This window comes from Parus major, chromosome 2 (genome assembly GCF_001522545.3).
Source record: "Parus major isolate Abel chromosome 2, Parus_major1.1, whole genome shotgun sequence".
NCBI classification, from domain to species: Eukaryota; Metazoa; Chordata; class Aves; order Passeriformes; family Paridae; genus Parus; species Parus major.
Window position 1 is genome coordinate 142,955,068 of NC_031769.1, and position 24,582 is coordinate 142,979,649.

At 36.0% G+C, this 24,582-nt stretch overlaps 1 protein-coding gene across 4 annotated transcripts in view; it reads left to right on the forward strand.

Annotated features, from left to right (window-relative positions):
* The window catches only part of PHF20L1 (PHD finger protein 20 like 1), a 59,409-nt gene that overhangs the window by 10,849 nt on the left and 23,978 nt on the right, over nt 1-24,582 (forward strand). The window contains exons 6-12 of one of the 4 annotated variants that reach the window (XM_033512457.1): nt 1,205-1,267; nt 4,856-5,063; nt 5,711-5,842; nt 10,634-10,716; nt 14,466-14,718; nt 16,753-16,938; nt 17,146-17,352. In XM_033512457.1, the coding sequence (XP_033368348.1) occupies nt 1,205-1,267; nt 4,856-5,063; nt 5,711-5,842; nt 10,634-10,716; nt 14,466-14,718; nt 16,753-16,938; nt 17,146-17,352 (1,132 nt within the window). Of the gene's footprint in view, nt 1-1,204; nt 1,268-4,855; nt 5,064-5,710; nt 5,843-10,633; nt 12,841-14,465; nt 14,719-16,752; nt 16,939-17,145; nt 17,353-24,582 lie in introns of those variants that run through there. The other 3 variants (XM_033512458.1, XM_015618068.2, XM_033512459.1) reach the window with 3 other exon arrangements.

Sequence of the window (24,582 nt, forward strand, 5' to 3'; positions counted from 1 at the left end):
ACTACTCTTAGGCCACAGGCAATTTCAGCTTAAAAAAAAAATAGTAAATCCATTACTTCACAGCCATTATGTTGTCCAGACTTGTTTGGTGGCAGTCCAGCTCATCTGTTATTTCTAATTTTTCTCAGTAGTTGAGAGTTATGGTGCCACTTATGCATCTTGGGGGTTGAATGTAGGCTGCTTCAGTGAAATCTTGAGAAGGAGTTAGGGGCACAAATTTACACTTTCTGATGGATTTAGAATTTTTAAGTTGTCTGGATACAAGAACACCTCCAACTGTGCTTTCTGTAATGCTTATTGATAATAGCTGTAGTGTTTAGTCTTGCAAAAGTAGAAATAAGCATGAAAGTCTGTGTAGCTTTCAAAGGCAGAGATATAATTTTTCTTGCAACTTCTTTTGCATATAATGCAATGGAAAATGTTTTTCTAAGTGTTTTTGTGTTATTTCAGAATAAAAACACAAGCTAAGATTTGGTTGAAAATCAGTTATTTGAGACTGAGCTTTGTTTAAGCCTCAAATTCCCATGGATGGTTTTGTTCTTTTGCATTATTTATTTTATAAGAAAATATTTACTAAAATTTGTGTAAAGCTTTCAAAAATGCCAAGACTGTAAAATGATTTTAAAAATTAAATAGAGTTGTCAGATGCAACACTTTATGCTTCATTTAAACCTATAACTTGTATTTTGTGCATTTCCAAAGTAAAAAATACATTTCTGGGCATGAGCATAAGCTTAAGTTACTTCAAGTTTTAGTACATCAATAAATTTAACAAATTTTAAGATCTTTGTGAAAGGTGTGTGCTAAACATGCGGAATTTGAATTACCTGGAGAGAGATAGAGATTAATTAATGCTTTGATTTGAGCTTAGTGTGACTCGGAGGAAGAGACTGTAAATGCTATGGCACTCCAACTATTTCTGAGTTGCAGCAGAAGTGTGTTTTAATAAGACTCAGTTGTGAGAGTAGAAAGGCAAAATTTTTAAGAGTGGAAAATATTTGTGTGTCTCAGTGCAATGAGTCTTGAGACTCAGCTGGGGTTCAGATAAGCACAAATTAATCAAAATTGCACAGATCTTTGACTAATGTAGTACAGAGAGGGAAAAAAGGGATATTGAGACTGCCCTTGTGAGAGCACATATGAAATATTTGGATAACTTACTTTTTCTGTTTCATGTTTTTTGTTTTATCTTCGATGTAATCAGGCGCGCGAGAGGGAGCAGATAGCGCCGGAGCTGAGATTAGTGACGGAAATCGAACCAAAAGAAGTGAGTTTTGAGGAGGGATTTGAAGGAGAGGGAGGGGACTTGGCACACAGGAAGAGGAAGCTGAGGAAAAAGCGTGGATTTGCGAATGGGCCAGAGGAAAAAAGAAGATGTGACAGGAGACAATGTGAGCCAAGATGTAGGTGGGGCAGACTGTGTAGAATTGAAAGGTGAGGGTAAGGAATCCAGGCTTGATGTGGAATCAGCCAGTCAATAGATTCATATTTTATGTATGTGTATGTATGAACGTGTGGGAGTTGGAAGTTATGGTGTGACAGAAGAGGAAAAAGCAGCTGAATCTTTAGTCCTATGGAGAAGCAAAAAGGTGGTGGTTGTAGGCAGGTGAAGGGAGAGCGATGTATGTGTGAATTCTGCTATTGACGCAAGGGTTGGATTTTGGAAATTATTCTGGTTTTGCCTTCCCACTGTTGCAGGATTATAGTTACACAAGGAATATTTAAAAATACAACTTTTTTAGCCAATTGATGTGTAGGGCTGTTGAGTAATTTCTGCTGATGTATTTTTCGATCGTGTAATTTCCTGTGTTTTGATTTAGTGAATCTAATTAGCATAATGACAGTTTTCCTCAGTAGTCATAAAGTAATGCTTTGTTTTCTAACTGCTGTGGGCCATTACTATTCTCCTGTCAATTTTCTCAGCTTACTTGAAAGATGAATTTTAGTAAGAAAGAAAAAGATGGAAATACGCATTTTGGATGTTTTTTTGGGTTTTTTTTATGTTACATATGTAAATGAGAAGCTCACTGAAGTGAGATACTGAGGGAAGTGGGAAATCAGGCTGGATGATGCAGAGTAAGTGGTTCAGAGTTAGACAACTGCTTTCAATAGGGAGACAATATCAGGAAATGAAAGAAAAGTAGGGAAAACTTCTCTTAGAAGGATTTTGCTTTTACTCCATTAATTTCTAATGTGTTCATATTTGGGCCCTTGGCTTTGTATGATCTGGGAATTTGTCCTACTATTAAAATTTGTATCTAGTTTCTGTGATATGTATAATATTTAGTGTCCTGCTATTACGGTTGATAGAATAGATATACTGTTAGCCTGAGGGAGATTTCAGAATTTATTGTGCTTTAGGATCCCACTATTATTCCTCAATTGTTTTGTTAATTTTTTGGTAAAAATTCTGAAAAAGACACATATGTATCTTTTTGAAGGCGGAATTTCTGTGCTCTACAAAAGAAATATAGTCACCTTAGAATGTTAGATGCTAAATAATTCTCACATGTCAGGACCTGTGCTGCTGAGCAGTCACTCAACAGGAATTCAAGGTTAAAAAGCAGGCATTAACTGGCACTTTAGTGCCTGTATGTTTAGTTCAGAGCCAAAACAAAAATGGACCCACAGTTTCTGAACAATTTAGAATCACAAAATTGGTTTAAGTTGGAAGGAACCTCTTGATATAATCTTGTCCATCCTAATTGGTCAAGGTTCTCTTCATTGAGTTTAAATTTACATGTTAATCTAGGAAAAAAAGTATAACTGTCACCATAATGAATGTGTCTCTTTGGCTTCTAAATGTTCAACCTTTGTTTCATTGTTATGTGTCTTTCTACTGTAAGCTCCATGTTGTAAGAACAGTATCTGAACAGTGGAATAAAATACAAAGAAAACCAGAAAACACCTTTCCGTGTTGCACTTAGAAGAGGCTACTTGGTTCAGCATTGTCTTTTGAACCTTGATATCTTCTGAAAGTTTTTGATCCCAGGGTGCTTAGCTTGACTGAAAATTAGGGTGCTCTTTAGAACATATTTTCATGCAGGCTGCATTACTTCCCCTTCCCACTTTTATCACAACATCTAATCTCCAGCCATGTTACTGATCCTCTTCATCCCTTGGCCAGGGTACAGTGTAAGACTCCTACTCTCAAGTCTCCTAATTCCTCACCACCACAAATAGCTCAATCCTTTTTATGTCCTGCTGGATGGCTAGGGCTCTGGATGGACTGGAATAGGTATGCTCATTTTGGCTGGCCAAGAGAGAGTTATGTGTGCTTTTGACTGACAATGCAGCTGGCAGTTAGACACACTCGTTTGTGCTGGCATGTCACCAAGTGGCCTCAGTAGTTGCCTGTTGCCTCAATGTGTGAGCATTGCCAAAGTGCTTCCAAATTTTTGCTATGGTGTAATGTGTGTGTGTCTGCATCTTGCATTGAAAATGTGGACATGTAACACTTTATCTTAGAGGAATCAAAACTGTTGTTGTTTCTAAATATGTAAGTTGGTGCAAAGAAGAAGCATAATCCATATAAAGTAATGATTTAAAAGTATTGAACTATGGAAAAGGAAAAGCATAATGCAAGTAGAATTAACACTGTGTTATGATTTCCTCATATGTCAAGGCAAAGAAAACCTCAGCAGAACAGAAACTTGAAAGACTTATATCTAACGAGTGGGGAAAAGGTTGCATTGGAACAAGATCTGTAAAATCAAGCTACTTTAGATATCTCGTGTGATGACATAACAGCAAGGAGATATTCCAGAGAAAAACAGTCTGTGCAGTTGGGGGAAAAAAAATACTATTTGTAAAGCACTCATTGGTAACTGTGGTAGTACTTGTAATTCAGAGCACTCAACTGCTTAATTCTGACTGGTTGATCATTTCTGCTGCCTTCTATATTGCACACAACTTCTCCACAGAAGAGTCCTGTACCTCAATGTTATAGAAAATTCAAAAAAATACTTTAGTCAAAAGGATCAAGTTACAATTTTTGCAGTCAGATTGATCCCTGATATTCAGGATCAAGACTCCTGTCAGGAGTCTCATGTTAGGACTCCCAACATAAGACAGGAGTGATGGAAGAACTAATGGAAGGAGCTTGGCTCAGCCTAGGAAGCTCTTTCCATTGACTTGTAGGGAAGCTTGACTTGGTCTGAATGCCAAAACATAGATTAGATTGGGATGTATTCACCCCTTGAATGTTTCTGTATGGTACAAATAAGCAATTATGCAAAATGACACGTAATTACCTTAAATATAGATAGTGAAATTCAGTCATATTATAGAGTACTTTATTGGAGTTAGTGGGTGAAACCTGTAATATGTCATACAAAAAGAGTAAAAGAGTCTGTAGTTGCTCTATAAACAAAGGTGTAATGAGACAGGAGTTGTCCCTGGCTTATCAATTTAGTTCAGGAGGAATTCCACGCAGCTGGACACGGCTTTGAGGCTATTGTAGCTTTGTATAATAGGTCAACAACTATGGAATTGTGTGTTTCAGAGCCAGAAGGGTAAGAAAAATATCAGTCTTCTGGGATTGGGAGCTCCTGGGTTTCTAAAACAATGACACAAAAGTAGTTTAACAGGGAATGTGTACCAACCAGAATTCTATATTCAGTGGGATTTGAAAGATTATTTTTTTTTCTTTTTGTCCATGTGGCACACTGATAATGCTTCAAATTCATTTGGACAATTTGGGAAAGTCAGTTTTATCACTCTTGAGTAATAACTATAAAAATAAATTGAATTTCATTTGAACATTTCTATATAAAGCTCACTGGGTTTATGAGTGTTTTCTGTTTGAGTCTTAGGCACTTTATAATACTTACTCACCATTTTTTCCTTTTTGGAGGATTGGATAGCTTTGGTCAAAGCTGCTGCTGCAGCAGCAGCCAAGAACAAAGCAGGAAGTAAACCTAGAACCAGTGCAAACAGCAATAAAGATAAAGAGGACAGAAAATGGCTAAAAGTACCTTCAAAAAAGGAAGAAACCTCAACCTCTACAATCATGCAGGAAGTCCAAAAAAAGGAAGAGGAGCCTACATCTAGTGACACATTTGGTAAAAGCATATTCTATAAATACATTTGTAAATTGGTTTTTCTGTAGTGTTGAACTCCTGTTGTTAATTTTGCAGTTAAATAATAACCAATATTTCTAGAGGAAAATGTCTCATTTGCTGTTATGATAACTTTCTGATACATAATCATAGTTGGTTCAGAAACTATTTTTATCAGATAAATCTAGTTCAGTCAGCATTTACTGCTTGTGCTAAACTTCTGACTAGCTTTATCAAGAGCAGAACATAGCTTTTTATTGATTTCATTGTATAGTTTAGTTGCTATTCCTACATCTTCTCTTACCTGTGATATAATGCCTGATCTCGTTTTAAGAAAAAATTCCTATATGCATGATATATCCATATTCAAGGCTGTTTGAAACTATCTGAGTTGATAAGATCTGTTCATTTTAAGTCTTTAATGCTTATTTCTCATTCAGTAAAAATTACCAATTTTGAGATAATCTCCATTTATTGTTTCATTACGTAATTCTAGATCTTCAGAATGTGTCTTTTTTCTTTTTTATAAACATTTAAAGTTTCTTTACTAAGATATTTAAAATATTCTAGTAGCAATTCTGAAGTATTTAAATGTTTTGGGTATTATGCATTTATTAAATGTGAGTTAATGAGGTTTTTCTTATGTTTAGAAGTAGGATTTCCTGTAGTGGATGTTCCAAAGATGGCCTTTGTGCAGGCAGAGAGCACTTTATCACACAAGAGGAAAAGTAATCTAGGCAACTCATTTCAGGCAAAGAGAGCTCGCCTAAACAAGATCACTGGTAAAAGACTTTTTTTGTTGTTGACTTTGTTCCTTTTTAATGTAGTGAAATATTCATGCTTATAAAGAAAATACTGAAGTAGGTTGCATAGAAGCACATTCATAAGGCAGATGGTCACTGCAGTATGTAATTGTTTAGAGTTTTAGAGGAATTCATAAATGGTAAAATCTACCTGGTTCATAAATTGGTTGAAGACTGTACTTGGTCTTTTTAGTTTTTTAGTATAGTAGCCATCCTGAATTGATGAATTTCTTGAGCATATTTTACCTCTAACTGTACAGTTTTCTCCATTATTGGGTGAATTTGGGTTTATAGAACTTCTTAAGACTGTCATGAATTGCATACTACCACTGTAAATTAAAGCTATGGTTAGCTGTGGAGAAACAGAAAATATTTTTTTGTAAAGTGAAAATGTTGCTAAAAAGAGTTTCTCATTTAGAAATACACATCCCTACAAATTGAAACTATAAAGACCTGATTTTTTTTTCAGTGTCAAAATTCCCTACCTTTATTGCTCAAAGGTATTAATGGGAAACAGGGATGTTACTACAGAACACATTCTATACAACAGGAAATTAAATAACTTACCTTTAACAGTTGAAAAATGCATTTATTCCAGAATTTAATAGAAATTTACTTGCCTTTCAAAAAGTTATTTCAATTTATATTCCTCAAAATAAGATTATTGTGCTACTAGGTTTGATCCTGTCAGTGTTTAGGAAAAAGTTTTATGTTTGTACCTGTGCTGGGAAAGTATCAGATGCATTTCAAAAGCAAAAGGGTTGGAAAAAGTTGTGAAGTCCCTCCGTTAACAGAGGAGCCCTTGGACACACTGTAAGAGAGAAATTCATTCCACTCATTATTCTAGTCCATAATATTTCATATGAGGGGTGGTAAACTTCTCTGTGTTACAAACAAGAGGGGCTTTTTTTGTTAGGATTTTTTTGGAAGTAGATAAAAATTCTTACTTGTTTCTGTAAAACAAAAATAATTGCATAGTGAGTTTTTTTTTTAGTACTTGTTTTTGCTTCTCCAGCCTTGCATTGGTCTGCAGTGGAGGATATTTAGTCAGTTTTCTTATGAGAGTGGTTCTGTTTCAGTCTGTCGGTCAGTAAAAATAAAATGGCCCAAATCATGGAATGGTTTGGTCTGGAAGGGATCTTAACATTCACCTACTTCCAACTTCGCTGCCATGGGCAGGGACAGCCTTCCACTAGATCTGGTTGCTCAAAGCCCCATCCAAGCTGGCCTTGAACACTTCCTGGGATGGGACATCCACAGCTTCTCTGGGCAACCTGTGCCTCACAACCCTCATAGAACAGGATTTCCTCCTCATGTCTAATCTAAACCTACTCTCTTTAAGTTTGAATCTATTCCCTTTTGTCCTATCATGACATGCCCCTTCTCCAGCTCTCTTGTAGACTCCCTTTAGGCACTGGACTATAAGGTTTCCCTGGAGCCTTTTCTTCTCCAGGCTGTACAATCCCAATTCTCTCAGCCTTTGCTCACAGGAGAGGTGCTCCAGCCCTCTGACCAGCTCTGGGTGCCTCCTCTGGGCTCATGCCAGCAGGTCCTTCCTGTGCTGGGACCCACGAGCTGGACACAGCAGTGCAGGTGGGATCTGAACAGAGCAGAGGGGCAGAATCACCTCCTTCATCCTGCTGCCCACAGTGCTTTTGATGCAGCCTAGGAAAGTGTTGGCAGCTCATGTCCAGCTTTGCATTTAATGTCCAGCTTTTGATCAAGAGGGAATGGAAAGAAACTGTTCTTTTTGTACAAAGGAAGCAGTCTTTATAAAAACCCATCTTCTGCCTCCAGGATTGTCATTCCCAGAAGGCTCCTTCTTTGGTTCCAAGTTTTGTTAATGGATGTCAAATTTCTCAGCCCCATTTCTACTCTCCTTTCCCATACTACATACATTTTCAGTTAAGTTCCAATTTAATTGCTGCCATGAGCAGTAGTAAAGATACAGAGACTAAAAATGTATATTGACAGAGCCCTGTTAATTTCTTTCCAATAGGAGTTAGTAGCAGAGATATCAAAACCAGCTGAAAAACCTTTACCTTTAGAAATTGTATTTGCCTGTGGATAGATTCTTATTACCTTAGGAGAACTATGAGAATCATAGTAGTGAGACAGGTTCATACAGACTGAACTGAATAATCAAACCATGATTTTGCAGCCATTTGACTGTGTTACCATTTTAAAAACAGTGTGTCTGTCTCCACAAGACATACTTGGCTAGCAGACGATGTGTTACCTTTTGGTGAAACTATATTAATCCTTTAACTACAAGATGAAATTCGTCATGCCTTGTAGATACTTCATGTATCTGTTCTCAAATTAACACACTTCTGCAGTTCATACCATAGGAAGTCTTTTATAACAGTACATTTTGAAAATATGATTGCTAATGATCAAACTTTTTCTTGCCACTTGTTCTTTGTTATGCATTAAATAGTCATACATACAATATACAATACACTGTGTATCAATATATTGTGTTGTGTCATTTTTGTCTCCAGCACAAGCTTTTAGATTTGAAGGAAGGTTGAGAATCATGCTGTCGTACTCATCAGAGTGTCTACAAAATAATCAAAGCATTGTAGCTGTTAGGAAAACATTTACCAGGTTCTTATGGTTGTACTGGGGAAATAGTGCAAAACACTATTGCAGGAGGCTGTATGAAGGGAACTCTTCCCTATGTTTTAGTTCAGCTTTCAGCATTTGATGTAGAAGGGTCTTCTTGTCTGCCACAAGGCCCACAGCTGCATCAGGTGTTCTTTGCTCACCATTCAACAAAATAAAGTTGCTTCCTTTACCCCTTCTTTTGCTACTAGCACTGGTAGCAACCACATTTCCCAAAGGTGAGGAATACCTCCTGCTAAGCACATATTAATGCCATTTTCCAATCAGTTTCTGCCTCTGTTGGAATGCTTGCTTCCGTGTCTTCTCCTGCTGTGTTGGTACCTAAAACCAGGTAATAGCTGCAGTGAGCTTGCAGAACAAAACATTCCCGGTTCACTGTGCCACTCCCTGTTTTGCTTTCTTAGATGCTCTTACAGACAGGGTGGTGAACCTGTAGTCCTGGTTTGCAGTAGCTTTTGAGATTGTTTTGTCCTGCAGGCTTGGGGCCTGGTTAGAAAAAACACTTCAGGGGTAGAGAAAAAGGAAATCATAAGGATTATATATATTGGCAGATCTGAATCTAGATTCATTTAATAGCTTGAATTTCTGAGCAGGGATCGTCTAGCTAGAATGAAAAATTGAGAATCTGAGAATGCTCTGGGTTGGAAGAGACCTTAAAGGTCATATAATTTCAGCATTATCCACTAGACCAGCTTTCTCTAACCCCCATCCAGACTGGCCTTGAATTCCCCCAGGAACGAGGGACTCTTCTCTGGGGAACCGGTGGCTTACAGAACCATAAACGCATCCATAAACTGTAGCTTGTTTTTTTTGTATTTAAAACTCAACTTAACTTGATTTTGAAAATGATTTTGTGCTTTTTTATATAAATGCATGATGGCAAAGATAAAGAACCCTGCAATTTTTGCAGCTTGATTTAAATAATTTGAGTTAAAAATGTTTATTTAAGTCCATAAGACCCAAATCTTTTTTTGTAATCTAATGCAGAATTAAAATCTTACCTGATAATTTTATTGGTTTTTATCTAATAGGATTAAGTAAGTTTCTACTTTTCAGTTAACCTAAACTAAAACAACTTAATCCAACATAAATAGTAAATGAGATAAAACACTTGGTGTTTATTGTTGAATGCTGAGTTTTTTTATTTTTATTTTAATGTCTTGAACAGTTCCTCAGAGCCCAAACTTCACTAATTTATAATTCCTTGGACATTGTGACCTTCAAATTAATTTTGGCCATATGAAAATTTTTAAGGAATGTAATAGAAATTCTCTCTGAATTTGTCAAATTATTTTTGAGGACTTCAACTCCTCACTCCCAATATTGATGTTCCCAGAGATTATAATAGCAATTTTTATTCAGATTTGTATTTTTTAGGTTTTATCAGTTCTCTGTTTTCTTAATCATGTAGAACTTCTTCTGTCTCTGCATTGTTAGACAATTAAAGTTGTGTGAGATATAACTGAAGCTATTCCCATATGCTTTGCTGACAGAAAGCTTTCTTGTATTTATATTCCCCTTGTCTTTACAGATTTTTTGTAGTAGTGATTTTGTACATAAAAAGTTTGTAAATAAAGTTACATATTCTAATCTATTATTTGCTCCCAATATAGTCATCTTATTGAGGTAATTTGGGAGCTCCACTACTAGGAATGTTTGTTTGGAAATTAAATCCCTTGTTGTATTATGTCTAAGAAAGATTTGCATCTGTTATAGTTAAGAAGTAGTAATACAAACTCTGATGTGAATTTCTCAGACTGGAAATGGGAGAGAGAGAAAAGTTTTGTAAATAATTCTGATTTCAAAATTTATTTCTGTGTCATACGTTTGGTTTTAAAGCTCAAGTGCTTGGGCTTTGGAAGGATGGCAAGGCTTTATTTTAGAATTGATAATTTTATTTTCTTCTTGTCAGTAAATATGCCAAGGAAATACTTCCTATATAAGCATGCTATTGTTGGAATGTCCTGTAACTTTTTGGTTTTTCTAATTTAAATGGTCAGCTTTGTGTGGAGCCATTTCAGAAGGACTCATTTTGTAGATTTGTGCAGTTCATATTTCTTGTCTCAATATTTTGCTTCTTTTTCTACAAATTCTTGTTGTAAGGTACTTCTAACTAAAAATATCTGCAACTTTTCTCTTAAGGTTTATTGGCATCCAAAGCTGTTGTTGCAGATGGTGCTGAAAAAAAGGAAGGCAACAAAGAAACAGCTCCAGTCCTGGAGCAGGTATGAAATGGTAGAGTTTGATTCTTTTGCAAAGTTCCCACTGGAGTGTGCCATGGAGATGTAGTACCTACAACATTAAAAATTTCCCCTTCAGATATAACAGGGAACTGAAAGTTTCTTATGTTTACATTTCTGGCAGAGCCAGAAATATGGAATTTAATTGTCTCTAAACACAGTGTTGACTTGAATTTCAATAATGAGCTTTTGTGTTAGAAAACTAACAGAAAACAAAATAAAGTCTCCGTGTAACAAATACGAGGAGACCAGTGTCCCAAGGTCCAGTTTTATAGCTGGAATGACAACTGGCTTAGAAACAGGCCCTTACACAAATTTGATTTGTGTTTGAAACAGGGTTTTTGACATCGCATAGAACTTCTTTTAAAAGAAGTTTCTTTTATATTGTAAGAATTTGGTGTTGTAGGCTTGTATGTGTTTTATGAACTGCTCAATGAGCCATACATTTTGCAAGGGTGTGTATTTTAATAAATACAAAAAAGAAACTTTTAAATAATGTTAAGGGTCTGATTTTTAAACCTGCATATTGGCAGGATCTGGAGGCTGCCATTTTGTCTTTGGCTTGTTGCACTGTGTTCAGGCATTGCTTGACTCCGAGCTGTGCATTATCTTGCACTTTTAAAGGGCTGAATGCCTGAGCATGGTAAAGCAAGCTAAGGATGAACAGTAGTCTTGATTCAGGACATCTTTGTTTTCCACTTATTTAAATCAGAGCCTTAATGTATCTTTAATATAGCTTTTTTGTATGCGTTTTCATTCTCCTTTAACAGCAGCATTTGAACAAAGTAGCCTTGCTGCCTGCAATTCTTTAACAAGCACTTCTGTTCTTTAGCCCCGGCACACTCTATGAACAGTCCCTACCCCAAACCTGATCTGATATTTTGGTTGTACTGGTTCTTTAGAGCTGATATATAATTGCATTGCTCTGGTTTTTCCATTGATGCTGCATTGGATGAGAGTCAATGGAACCTGATTTTCTGTTTTTGTTGCTGTCACTGTCAGGGCCAGCAGAGCCACTGCAGTACCGATGCATTGACCGATAGTTTGCATAAAGGTTTACAGTGTACTGACATGACATTCCATTTCTCAAATTTTTGCATATTAAAAATGCTATGATTTTCTTGCTACTGTGTGTGATACTTTCAATGTGCAAAAAACTGTGAAATGGCTTACAGCATGTTGTTTTTGGAAGAATCATTACAATGTAAATCTTGCCATGCAGAATCCCATTGCGGTAAATGGGACTTTGTGGTTTACATAGACTGTGTATGCAACAGTATAAACTGCAGTGCATATTTACTATAACCTTTTTGTTATTTCTTAGACTTAGTAACTCGGCTGTTCCTGTTTTATTAATCAGATACAAAAAACAGATGTCTCTGTCATTGTTTACATGCTAATGGTCTGAAAAACCTCATTTTTTTTGGAAATAATAGTTAAGCTCCTTTAAAGAGGCATCTAAATTCCCAAATTGTCCTATTCATTTGCATCTAACTAAAACCAGAAACCTTACAAACATTTAAATGATTGACTGTGGGGAGGAAATGTTTTGAGCTTAAGGCTTTTTTTGCTGAGTTCCTGCCCAAAATGAAATTAAAATGGCCGAGTTATAAACCTCCCTAAAAGGTTTTCCGATAACGAAGCTGACATTCCGTAGAGGCTTTGTCTGCTACTGCTATAAAATTGAATGGATGAAATATCTTGTAGGTTTTTTAATAATGTAATACAGAATATGGTAGAAATATTCAGGCCAATAGCCGAAAACTGACTCTGTTGATGCAAGTTTTTGTTTATATTTATACATTTTTAGTTTACAGTTGTCTTAAACCCAAAACCTCAGACAATTAGTTGCAGATACAGTAGTTTATTTAATTGTATTAGGGTATGTCATGTTATATTTCCTTTTGACCAAGACCTGAGTAGATGGATAACATTAATTCATTAAGGTTTTTAATGTTAATTTGTCCTGTTAAGAGGTTAAGCACCTTATCAAAATCTTAATTTAATTTTTTTAATCTTGTTTAAATAACTTTGTAATTTGAAAGTAATGGATGCTGTAGTATGTCTTTCACATCTGTGAAGATGAACAATAAAATTGTTTATTTACAAGTTACGACTCTAATTAATTTCTGGTAATACCTCTCATAACCAGCATAGGTATACTCTACAGTTCATGGAATATTTTATTTAAATGAATAAACTGCACTTAGTATGTGTGTAATGGAGTTATTCAAGGTAGAACTGATGTCTGCTGAATGGGATGTTTTGCACCGGATCTTTACAGGGATACTCCCAGCGAGCCGTTCACGTAGCATTCAGGGGCGCCCTTTTACAGACAGAATGTGCACTTGTGGGGTTTTGTTTTGCTTTTTTGTTTTTGTTTTTCCTCCATTGGAGCATGGAAAATTCTAGTGGAAAATAAAATTGCAATTTCTAACAAAACTCAATAATACCCTCAAATCACCAGAGATGTGATGTTTCTAGTTTGGATAAAGTGGTGGCATACGTTCTAGAAATACCTCTCTGCTTTGTTAGTTCTGGTTTTATTAGATGGTACTATGCTGTATGATGCAACTGGGATGAGAAGGGAGAGACAGGCCTAAGAAATTATATTCAGATATTGTAGTTTGCCCTTATTAGGCAAGTTGTAACACATGCACAGTTTTGGTAATGTAGGAGGAACTTCCAGTGAAAAATTTAAAATGTTAATGTCTGTCAATGCATGCTAATGGTCTAAAAATAGTACTGTTTGTGTTAAGAAGGATGAAAATTGAGGAATTTGGCAAGATGTATTATATTTTCCTTCAAAAACTGTTTTAACTCTTTATCTGCTCATTTTCCCCTGACAGTTAGCAATCTATTTAACCCTGTGGTGCTAGAAGTTGTGATTTCTTCATGTTTGCGCAAACATATAATGTGGTGAAATCCAGACTCCCAGCACTGAAAGGGGTTGTGTTGAGAGTGTGCTCAGTATTGGAAACTTTTCATTGTTTCAAGCATTCCTTAAAGGAGCATTATCAACTTTTTCAGGTTCTCAAAAATACAAATTCCTTGCTAAATATAGTTTTCCCAAGGAACTGCCTAAAGTTTTTATTTTTTGTGGGTTTTTTTATTTTTTTTTTTTTTACCTCTGACTGGGGAAATAACTGTGTAGGGAAAATCTTGTCAACTTTTTTTTAGAGCTGCAATCCTTCTGAGGAAGGATTCTTTGCTCATAGCAGTGCCAGAGTTCATGGAGTGTCTGGACAACACTCCCAGTCATGATTCAGAGCAGGCAGCCCTGTGAGGAGCAGGGAGGAGGACTTGAGGATCCTTCTGGTCCCCCCAGTGTGAGATACTCTGTGAGGGTGCCTCAGTGTGTGTGTTCTGGCTTGGAACAGATGCTCTCCAGGTTCTGCTTGGAGACTGCACTGACAGTGAAGATGAAAGGGAAAACTAAAAATGCTTTGTTGAATTTTTAAGGAAGAAGGAAAATGTTTTATTTTCAGTTTTTTTCAGGTGTTTCAATTAGTAAGAGTTGAATATTCTGAATACTGAAAACAATTGGTAGTGCTCCTTTAAAAAAGGCAAAATTTAATGTGATGCATTTTAAATAGTTTTCATTTGTACTTAAAATAATGTTGCTTTATTCTGTGTTTGAGTACTAAAATTGCTTTTAAAAAGATCAAAATAGAATACAAGAACTACAACGAAGAAACTGAAATAAAAGTATCAATTTTTTATTATTTATTCAGGAGATTTCACCTAAACCACAAAGTCAGAAAAAAAATGAAGCTGATATTAGCAGTTCTGCCAACATTCAGAAACCTGCACTGTTATCCTCAACTTTGTCTTCAGGAAAGGCTCGCAGCAAGAAATGCAAACAAGAATCTGGAGATTCTTCCGGGTGTATAAAGCCCCCTAAATCACCACTTTCCCCAGAATTAATACAAGTCGAGGATTTGACGCTGGTCTCTCAGCTTCCTTCTTCTGTGATAAATAAAACTAGTGAGCACAGACATTTTAAAAAGAATACCGTAACTACTTATAAGAGATATACAGAAATTTTCTTTGGTTGTAAATGGCTATTGCTTTTAAAAATGAATCTGCTTTAAATAAAATGTCCAAGTGGGAGAATTAGGGGTAGCTCACTATTTTAAAAGTCAAGTCACATACTAAGGCATTTGAATTACTCTACCAGAAATAATACATTTAAATAATATACTGATATTTTTAGAGTTGTGACTTTTAAGGGTTAGCTTTACCTCTAGCTTAAATCTCCACACTAGTATTAACAGTGATACAGGATAAATCAAAGCTCCCTTCTGAAAAGGGCCTGATTCATTAAAAAGAAAAGATGTACACTTTGGTGTGGACATTTCCCTCTCTGAGAAACTTCACCTTCAGCAGGCTGACACTCTGTACCTGTTGGCTGTGGCAGTCGTCACCTTGTGTGATATTTCCTCCAAACATGATGTGAAAGAGAAGATGGGTTCAAGATCTGTGGTGGAGAAATATTAAAAATTGTGTTTCCTTGTCCTAGAAAAATCCCATGGGTGTTCAGCTTCTTAACATGTGTAACTGATTTGCCAAGCACAAAAATAGTTTATCAGAAGACTAGGGAAAGCTTTATTCTGCATGCTTGAATACACTATTTTTTGTGAATATTAAGGTATTTCTATTTTTTTTTTTTTTTTGAGATTATATTAGGTTTTTTAGGTTAGTGTTTCTTAGTGTCAGGTCCTTTGCCTAAAGAACATTAAATGATGAGGCCAAAGGTTGACATAAATGCAGGTTTCAGTAAGTCAAATACATTTTTTTTTCACTTTTAGTATAGTGATTGAGGATGGAAGACTCAACCTGCATCGTGCTCCCCTTAACTTTGATTTTGTATTTTCACTTACGAGATAAGTTTCTTTTTTAATCTTTGCTCATAGATAACTTTAAATAAGTGGGAGAGGGAGGAGTGCAAATTCAGCCTTCTTTATTCAGGACACATTGGTAAAAATTGTATTTTGTCCCCACAAAATGTTAGCAGTCATCCATATTGTAATACACCTTCCATCCTCACCCCTAGAGCAATGGTAAGTAGTTTTCCTGGAGCATGCTTATATTTTGGATTAAATTGGACTTCTTGTTGGACTTCTCTGTAGCAATATTTTTTTTAAAAATAGGTAATTTAAAGCTTGGTTACTTAGTAGCTTAGATTTTGTTAGTGTTGTCTTTAATTTTTGGTTCCAAGTTTTTTCTACCTCTAATGCAAAGTTAGTTTTGCTGTGTCTTAATTTTTAAATCTGTATATCTGACTAAAAACTGCTTACAAAAAGGAGACAACAGTGATTTACAGTGTAATAGCTACTTAAATGTTTTTCTAAGGCAAAATTTTGTGGAACTGGTAATATTGAAGAGGTGTAGGGGAGTGTGGGTTTTTTGTTTTTAATGAATCAGGCCTATATTAACCTATATCAATCCTCCTCCCCCGTTTGGTTTTTTTTAAGTATAAAGTTCTGGAGCCTTCTTACTGTGCCATGCATTGGCAGTGTGTGTTTGAATTTCAGCTGGGGTATTGATATCAGGTTATCAGAAGGCAGGAGGAAGGATATAAAATTAAACACTGTTTTCAATTATTTTTTTAAGTTATATGTTAATACTATCCATGACTTTTTAGAGCTTTAACTGTGATCATTTGTTCTGTTTATTGTTAAATCCTATTGCCCCCTTCCATTATAAGTAACCTGCTGCCTGGGTTTTAAGGGGAGGGTTGCTTACTGTAAATACACTGCTTGCCTAAAACAAACACCTTTACCAGTGGGGAATTAGGTGCCCTAGTAATTTATAATAAGTAAGCCAGAATCATGTCTTGAGCATAAATCTTTCTTTGTTCCTGGTAGTCACAGTTTTGTAATTTTACCAGTTTTGCTGTGATTACCAGCTTTGCAAATAAGAGCTGTTTAAAGCACTCCCCATCTTTAGATCTCAAATGCTGCGGTAAGATGATGGTGTATCTCTCTGCTTCATGAACATTGAAAGATCTCTTTTTAGGTCCATCACAGCCAGTGAGTTCCCCTAGATCCTACAAACATAGCCAACGGAGAAGAAGATCACAGCGTTTAGCCACTTGCTCCTTGCCTGATGATTCTGTAGAAAAAGTTTCTTCTCCCTCTTCAGTTACTGATGGAAAACTGTTCTCCATCAGTGGTCAAAACCAACAGTCATCAAAATTGGAGGGTAATGTATCTTAATCTAATAAAGAACTGCCCAAGAGAAATTGAATCATAAAAAATTAGACCTTTCATGGTTTTCAGCTAATGGGATATTTTGAACTGCTGTAGCTAAAGCTGTTTGCTGTTCCTATGTTATGTAACGCTGCAATCCAGACTGTTGTTTGTTGGACCCATGTGTATTTTTTAATATGAGATTTTTTCTTTTATGTAGTACCTGATGTTGCTCATGTGTCACTTGAGAAGCGTGGACCATGTCTCCCTCTTGATTTAAGCCGTAGTTCGGAAGTTACAGCACCATTATCCGCAGAATCCACTTTCCGTAATGAATATCCCAGTAAAGACAAGGAAGATATTCAGATGATTACATATCTTTCTTCCAAAGCAGTAACTGATGGAAGAGTAGCTACAACAGCGTCAGGTAAAGAGATTCAGTATACAACCAGAGAGATTTGTAGTTGTAGGGTTAAAATGTGTGTATTCAGTCCCATAGAAAGAGGGGATACTTTTTATTTTCTTTTCTGCACACTCAAAAACCTGCCTCTCTTCTGGACTCCATTCATCTGCATATTCTTTGTCTTCACTGGCTTACAGCTGCTTTAGCACTTCTAACATGCCTTAAGGAGAATCTGAGAGTGTGGAATGTAGTAAGCAGTATTTCAAAAATACTTTTGCTATTGCTAAAAGTTGTAAAGATAATGAACAGATTCTTTACTAACATACTAATTTGTGGTTTCAGCTTTAAAAAAATGCTGTTCTCAAAGACAGTCACTGTTCCTCTGCTTTGTGTCTGTTTGTGGTGGAAATTCTGTCCTTCACTTGCTACACTTAAAACTATTTCTGAAAAATCCTCAAAAACTTTTATATAGACTTGGTCACCCTCAGCACAGAGCACAGGGCTGCAACTCTGGGCTGCCTCTCCCTTTGTAACAGTTTACTGACTACCGTGGTTTACATGAAACACTTGGATAGAGGTAACCAAGAGATTTGGGAAAGGATTTCCACAGTGGACCTTAAAAGTGGGATGTTTTCATACAGTGTATGCTAGGTGTTCATGTAATTTTTTTTCTAAGTAAGTCTTGTATGTGGATATCATACCATTTTTAACTGGTTTCCAAGAAAGAATTCTTTTAAAGCCTTTTTTTGTTTTGTTTTGTTTCATGAGAAAATTGTTCAAAAAACTAAGAAGAAGGGAAAAAAAATCTAATTATTATATTCTGCTCAGAAAGTTTTTTATAAATATGAGTGATTGTAAGGGAGGACAGCATGACCTTAAATGATAGAGATATGACACTTAAACTATATCTTAGTCTAATAATCTCTGAATGTCTTAAACTAATTTGTCAAAATAAGGGCTATGGGTATCTCTAGTGAGCCACCACTTAAGCTTTTTAAAATATTAAAATATTACTTAATTACTTGAGTGGAACCATGTGTCAGTCTTCATTTGCCCTTGATACATGGCATAGCAGCAGAATTACAGATTCCTGGGAAAATGACTTCTATAAAAGTCCTTCTTATGTCATGTCTTCTGCCACTAAGAGAAGTGCTTTCGGGAGTTGTGGATTTGCCCACTCACTGAACAAGATTGTAAAAGAAAGCAACAGCTCCCAACAGCCATCTGTTTCCTGTTTGGTAAAACTCTTTTTCAGTTACTAGAAATTTAACTTCTGTCTTTTCTGCTATATTTTCTGGCTCATTTTACATGTAGCTGGTAATGCTGGAAGTTGCCTGCTCCTGTCATGGGCCTGGCTCAGGGCAGAGTGAGCCAGTTCTAAATCCAGCACTCAGAAGTGCACTTCAGACCTGATTGTTGAGCTGGGTCTTGCTTTTGGCCACAGCTGAAGCAACAAAATAATTTTCTTTTAGAGCCACCTTCATTTAATGACTCAGAATTATGTGACATGTCCACACAGTTTATGTCAGGGAAAAATTCCGTGATAAAATTGTCTGTTGTTACAACTTGACTCCATAGTGGGAAGCTGAAAATGCGTGCAACCTCTACCAGAGGATAGAATTCATACTGTATATAAAGCTTAATGAGTCTTTTTTTAATATCTATAAAATTTTAAGAGTTACAAGCTCTAAAGGAACTGATTTGCCAGCTACATTTTTTGTCTTCTGTTTTTTTGCCTTCCAGGTACATATGTTTCGTTCCTAATTTTCATGTATTGCAGTTATCCTTCATACAATAAATGGAACTGTGTCTTGAGCTTTCATACTGAATTTCTGTCCAAATGTCAGAAGTTTTCAGTAGGTTGCATCATGTAGCCCAACAGCTTCTTGAGTATCAGCTTTGTTGCTGAAAGACTAATCTAAGCAGTTTGGTATTTTTAATTCACAGATTTTGTGGCAGGTTTTGGATCTCTCTGACTCTGTCAGTGGTGTCACTAGGACTATTAACTAAAATTCATATGTGTTTTGGGTTCATCCCAGTCTTTTAACTCTGGTGGAACGTGTTTATCCTCATAATCATATAGGAAAAAGAAAAATGTCAATTTAAAGTTCAGGTTTGAAACCTCTGGAGTTAGTATACACTACTGAATAAATTTGTGTTCTCTACTTTAGAAGGCATCATTTTGCCTTTGAAACAGCACAGGTTCTCAAGTCACATTCCTGAAGCACCCCTAATTACACCAAATTTGTGCATGCTTCAGGAAAATAAATAGGATCCACTCTTTCTATCAGTACTTTCCTAATTATCTGTTTAAACAATAGCAAGCAAATATATACAGGAGAGGTGCTCAAAGCTTTCCTTTCTCATGCCTCTAAATCCTTGAAATATCTGAGAAAAAATTTAATTTGAATTATGCAGAAACACCTACCTAAGTGCAGTTTAATATACTACATTGTTTAAATGTATGCATTGTGGCTATATCCATTACAAACTGAGAACTCTGGTTTAAAATCTAAACTATTCTGTAATTGTGTTTTCTTAATCTGAAAGAACTGTTATAAATCTACATCTGTTCATGGTGTTCCTGCTGTTAAGAGATTATTAACACAGTCTGGACATACTTAGAGTTCTAGATTTTGACATCACTGCAGATTTTGTTAAGTGCACATAAGTTAGACTTGCTATCTTTGTAATCATTGAAATAGATAACTGTGAACAGTTTCAGAGATACCTTGTGATGGTATTTAGCCTGGAACAACCTGGTCTGATCCCTGACCCTTCTGTAACAGAGCTGAACTGGTTTAAGTCCAGAGATGCAATTTGTGATGTAGAAATTTTGACTTCTGATGGAAGCTATCAGTTGAGTCAATTGAAAAAATAATTTAGTGTTGTTAAAAATTATGCATTTTAATGACTTTATTCAGAAGGTACTGACTTGGTATTTTCAGAGGAGAGGGATTGCACTGAAGTGCAGATGCATAAATGGCAACTCATAATATTAGCACATAGCTTTCAAAATCATTGCTCAAAATAAACACCTTATCATTTTGGAAAGGCAAAATAAAAACTCTGTGATGATTCCCTCAATCCAAAGGCTCCATGGAAGTACTGTGCACTTGACAGACACCTGTACACTACCCATTAGTTATTGATCAGAGGTACTGCTTTACTAAACTGTTCTGAGGTCCTACTTGCAATCATCTGATACTGCACACACAGAACTAAGAATCTTTGCTTTCTTTTGCCAAATTGCTTGAAATGCAGATAACTAGTCTTTGGTCACTTTAATATTTCAAAGACTTTACACAGTCAATCAGAATACTTGCAAAGTACAGTAGTTTTGCCTTTCTGCACATATGAAGTTTAGGTCTTTCTGTAGTTGTGCTTCTCTTTAAATTTGTGATTTTCTCTTGTTTTCCGTAACCCTGCACCATTTATGTGACTTCAAATTTTATATATTGAGCAAACATAATTTCAGCAAGCAATCTGGGTTTTGAAGTTTAAGTAAAAGGAAAATATTGTTACACTTTCTAATCTAACAATATAATATTTATAATGCTGATATAACAATACTATCACTAGCTGTTATTTCCTATTCTAACACCTGTAGATGATTTTGCTAGTAGAGTAACATTAGGTTAACTATATTGGTGAAATTTGCATTTAAGACTGAAAGCAAAGAAACATTGCATACTTTTATATAATTTCCTTGGTAACAGTTTAATGCAGCAGGAACAAGAAACAGCTGATGTACAAAATTTTCAGAAAATGAGTTTGGTCACTTTTGCCAGTCTTACTGGTTTACCTTGCTTTTAAGAGGGATAACCTATTGTTCATCTTGTTATTTGCTCATGTTACTTTAGGATTGTTTGTTTTACTTCAACCATCTATTAACAGTCAGATTTACTGCCTAATTTGAATGCCTGCCATTCTAATCTCTGCCCTGAAGTTCCCACTTTAGGCTGGTTATGAGCAATCAAGAACCTCTTTTTGGGCTTATTCTTCCTAATGACATAATTTTGGACAGGGTCTAGTATCAGTCTGTGAAATGCAATTAAAAGTCTGTTTAGATATAAAATTGATCATATGCACTGGGAATTCAAAACACTACATTAAACATAACCAGCATGATTGATATTTCTATTGCAATATGATTTAAATTGTATATTAATGCAGATAATTATATTTATGATATTATTTAAACATGGAAAGCCATGAAATAGAATATCAGTCAACAAAATAACTTGCTTCATATTGCTACAAATCATTTGAGCTTGATGAATTGCAATAAGCAGTACCACTGCAAGTCCTGTTGTACCTAAGGCACAACATCCTGTCCTGTGCCTATACTTGCATGAGGGGGCTTGTGTCACTTCTCTGTGACATAACAGGGGAGGTAGTACTGGAAACATGTTATAAACTGGACTGGGAATGCTGTGGTTTGCATTTCTTTTTAATCTGAAATTAGTCTTCTAGTGATAAAATTGATCTTGGAATGGTGACAAAATCAGTAGTTTACCAAGTCTAATCTCTGGTTGTCTTTCTCTGTGCCGAGTGTTAACGGCAGACCTCCCACGTTCACTGTGTGGGAGGTGGCTGGCTAGACTCCTTAACAGGAATAAAATTGCAATTAAAAGTAGCAGTTAAAAAAAAAAAGCTAGTAGTTCCATAGTTACTTGCCCCTTTGACTGACCACCTTGTCCAGTTTTGTGGTTCTGTGCAAGGCATAGTGATTGCACAGTTGAAAAGCAGACTTTGCAAGCTTTGACACTTTATGTAGGGTTTGAGAATTTAAGATTCTTTATCTAAAATGATTTTCAATTAAGTTAAAGTCAAGAATAACATTGCAATGTACACAGGCATAATAGTTTCTATTTTCAAGTTATTATAGAAAGGCAGTGTGGAGAGTTCTGACAGCAAGATGGGTATTTGCTTGACTGGGGGGATTTCTGCCCAATATTAGTGTTCCTTCAAACAGTTACTGATTACTTTGTCAGATGTGCTTATGTTGAAAATTATTGAGATGCTGAAATCTGTTGTGTTGTGGCTGTTGGAATGAAATCATATTTGGATGTCAGGTCAGGATTTCTTCTCAATAATAAAGTTTAAGTACTAATTCATGTAATGCTGAGACGAAATTTCTTTTGAGATTACTTGGATGGGGTGTTCTCACATCTTTTCATCAAAATGGCAGTGATCTAAATGAATTACGTGCATTTGGGTGATCCTTTTGCGCTCTTTTTAGAAATGAGACAAGACGTTGATAGCATGATGATGTGGGAAAGTGTCACTTTTCTTTTACTAATGTGCTAAAATATACTTATTGCTCTACAGATGGCAGAACAGTTCAGTCCTGTAACAGAGACAAATGGTAATTAGGAAACCCAAGAAAGGAATAATTTGGATAGTGTTCTGTGTCAGTGATAAGTATTCCAAGCAAGCTAAATGCACTTGAAATACAGACAAAGGCAAGAGCCTTAATCAGTCTTGAAAGGTGAGATGGTTGATTTGAGGCAGTAGAAACACTCAGGTAACCCCAGGCGTGGCCGTGCAGCTTGAGTTGTGTGGCAGGAGCCAGTGCCCAGAGCTGAGCAGCTGCTGCTGCCTGGGTTGCACAGTACAGAGCTGTGCTGCAGCTGGGCACACCTGCTGTGTGCTGTGAGAGGTGATGCACCACTTGCTGTTGTTCTTGCTGGCCCTTCAGCTTTCCAGCTAGTGGCATTTTGGTTGTGTTCCCAGGAAGGCTCATTGGAGGAGTGGGTGTTGTATGAGCTGTATGGTATCCCAGTAGAATTGGGTTGGTCTGCCCCTATTGGGAAGGCTTGAGGTGTTCTTGCCTTTTCCCCAGAGTCTTTTTATGACTGATGAATTTACTAAATTATCTTAATGATGCTTATTTAATGCATTCCAGATCAGCTCCATATTTTGTCTTGTTGAATATCTTGGCCAATAGCAGGTATATTTCAGAACTTTTTTTTTTACATGCTTATGCTTTTGTTGGGGGTCTTCTGTTGAGAGACACCAAAGGTAAATGGTGCCTCCAAGTGTTTACAGCTGACATGGAAAAACCTCAACCCTTTATGACTTCACAGAGCTGCATTTTTGTCCTTGGCATGGTCCTAAAATGTCCTCAACGGTCTGATGAAAATTAGGCTTTCTTAATTAGACAATAGATTAATTAGACAATTAGACAATTTCTTTGTCTAATTGGACAATTTGTCCTTTGTCAATTTGGACAATTTTCTTAATTAGACAATTAGATGAATACTGGAGCTCTAACAATATTGATGGACACAGTAATAGAGAGTTTTGAATTGCCTCAATAATGTTCTTTATAAATAAATTTTATTCTACTTTGATTATTTAAAAATTATTAATATTAGCAGTGAAGATTATAATTTTGGTTTTGTTTTGTTTTTAGTTTGTTACTTCCTAACTTGCATCAGATAAAGAGCTAAAAAAACAACTAAATATTTCACTGAATAAACTTTTCTAAATAGTACAAGACAAGAATTGTCAGTATATGATGTCAAATTCTGTCAAATCACAGTACTTGTACATGCTATTCAAATGTGGATTAATGAAAGAAAGTGAATTATTTAAATACTATTAAAATCAATGAAAAATTCAATAAGCAGAAATGTTTTATACACAGGACTAAAAATGTACCAGAGCCTAATTTCTCTGTTAACATAATGGAGTATTAACTTAAATGATACTGACATTGTCAGCACCTTTAAATGTTACTCTTGTTGTGGTTTCCTATTATAGTGGGAACAAAAAGAAACAAAAAGGCTTAAAAGTGTCAGCAAAAGCACACTTTATCCAGTACAGGTAGTAAAAGTGAGTGCAAATTCCAAAATATAGGAAGAAACCTTTTGTGGCGTGTATTGTTTTGTATGTAAGACTTAAGATCTAGGCATTCCCATGCAGTAAAGATTTGTTAAGTGTGATGATGGTATCGCCAATACTGACATTTCAGTGATCTGACCCAGCCCTGGCTGGCTGCAATCCTTATGGAAATCCATCTTCTTGTTTTCAGTACCCTTGTCCCATGCACATGCCTTGCATCTGAAAATGCCTTTAACCAATCGTCTCAAGTTACCCAAAGGGAATAGTTAAAAAAAAAAGGTTTTCCACATCACTGAGGTCTGAAGGGACAGAGGTACAGAGCTCTGTACCCATAAAGGAGAGGTGTTTTGAGAGTCAGAAGTAGAAAATATTAAAGAAAGTGATTGAGAAGGACAAGGATTC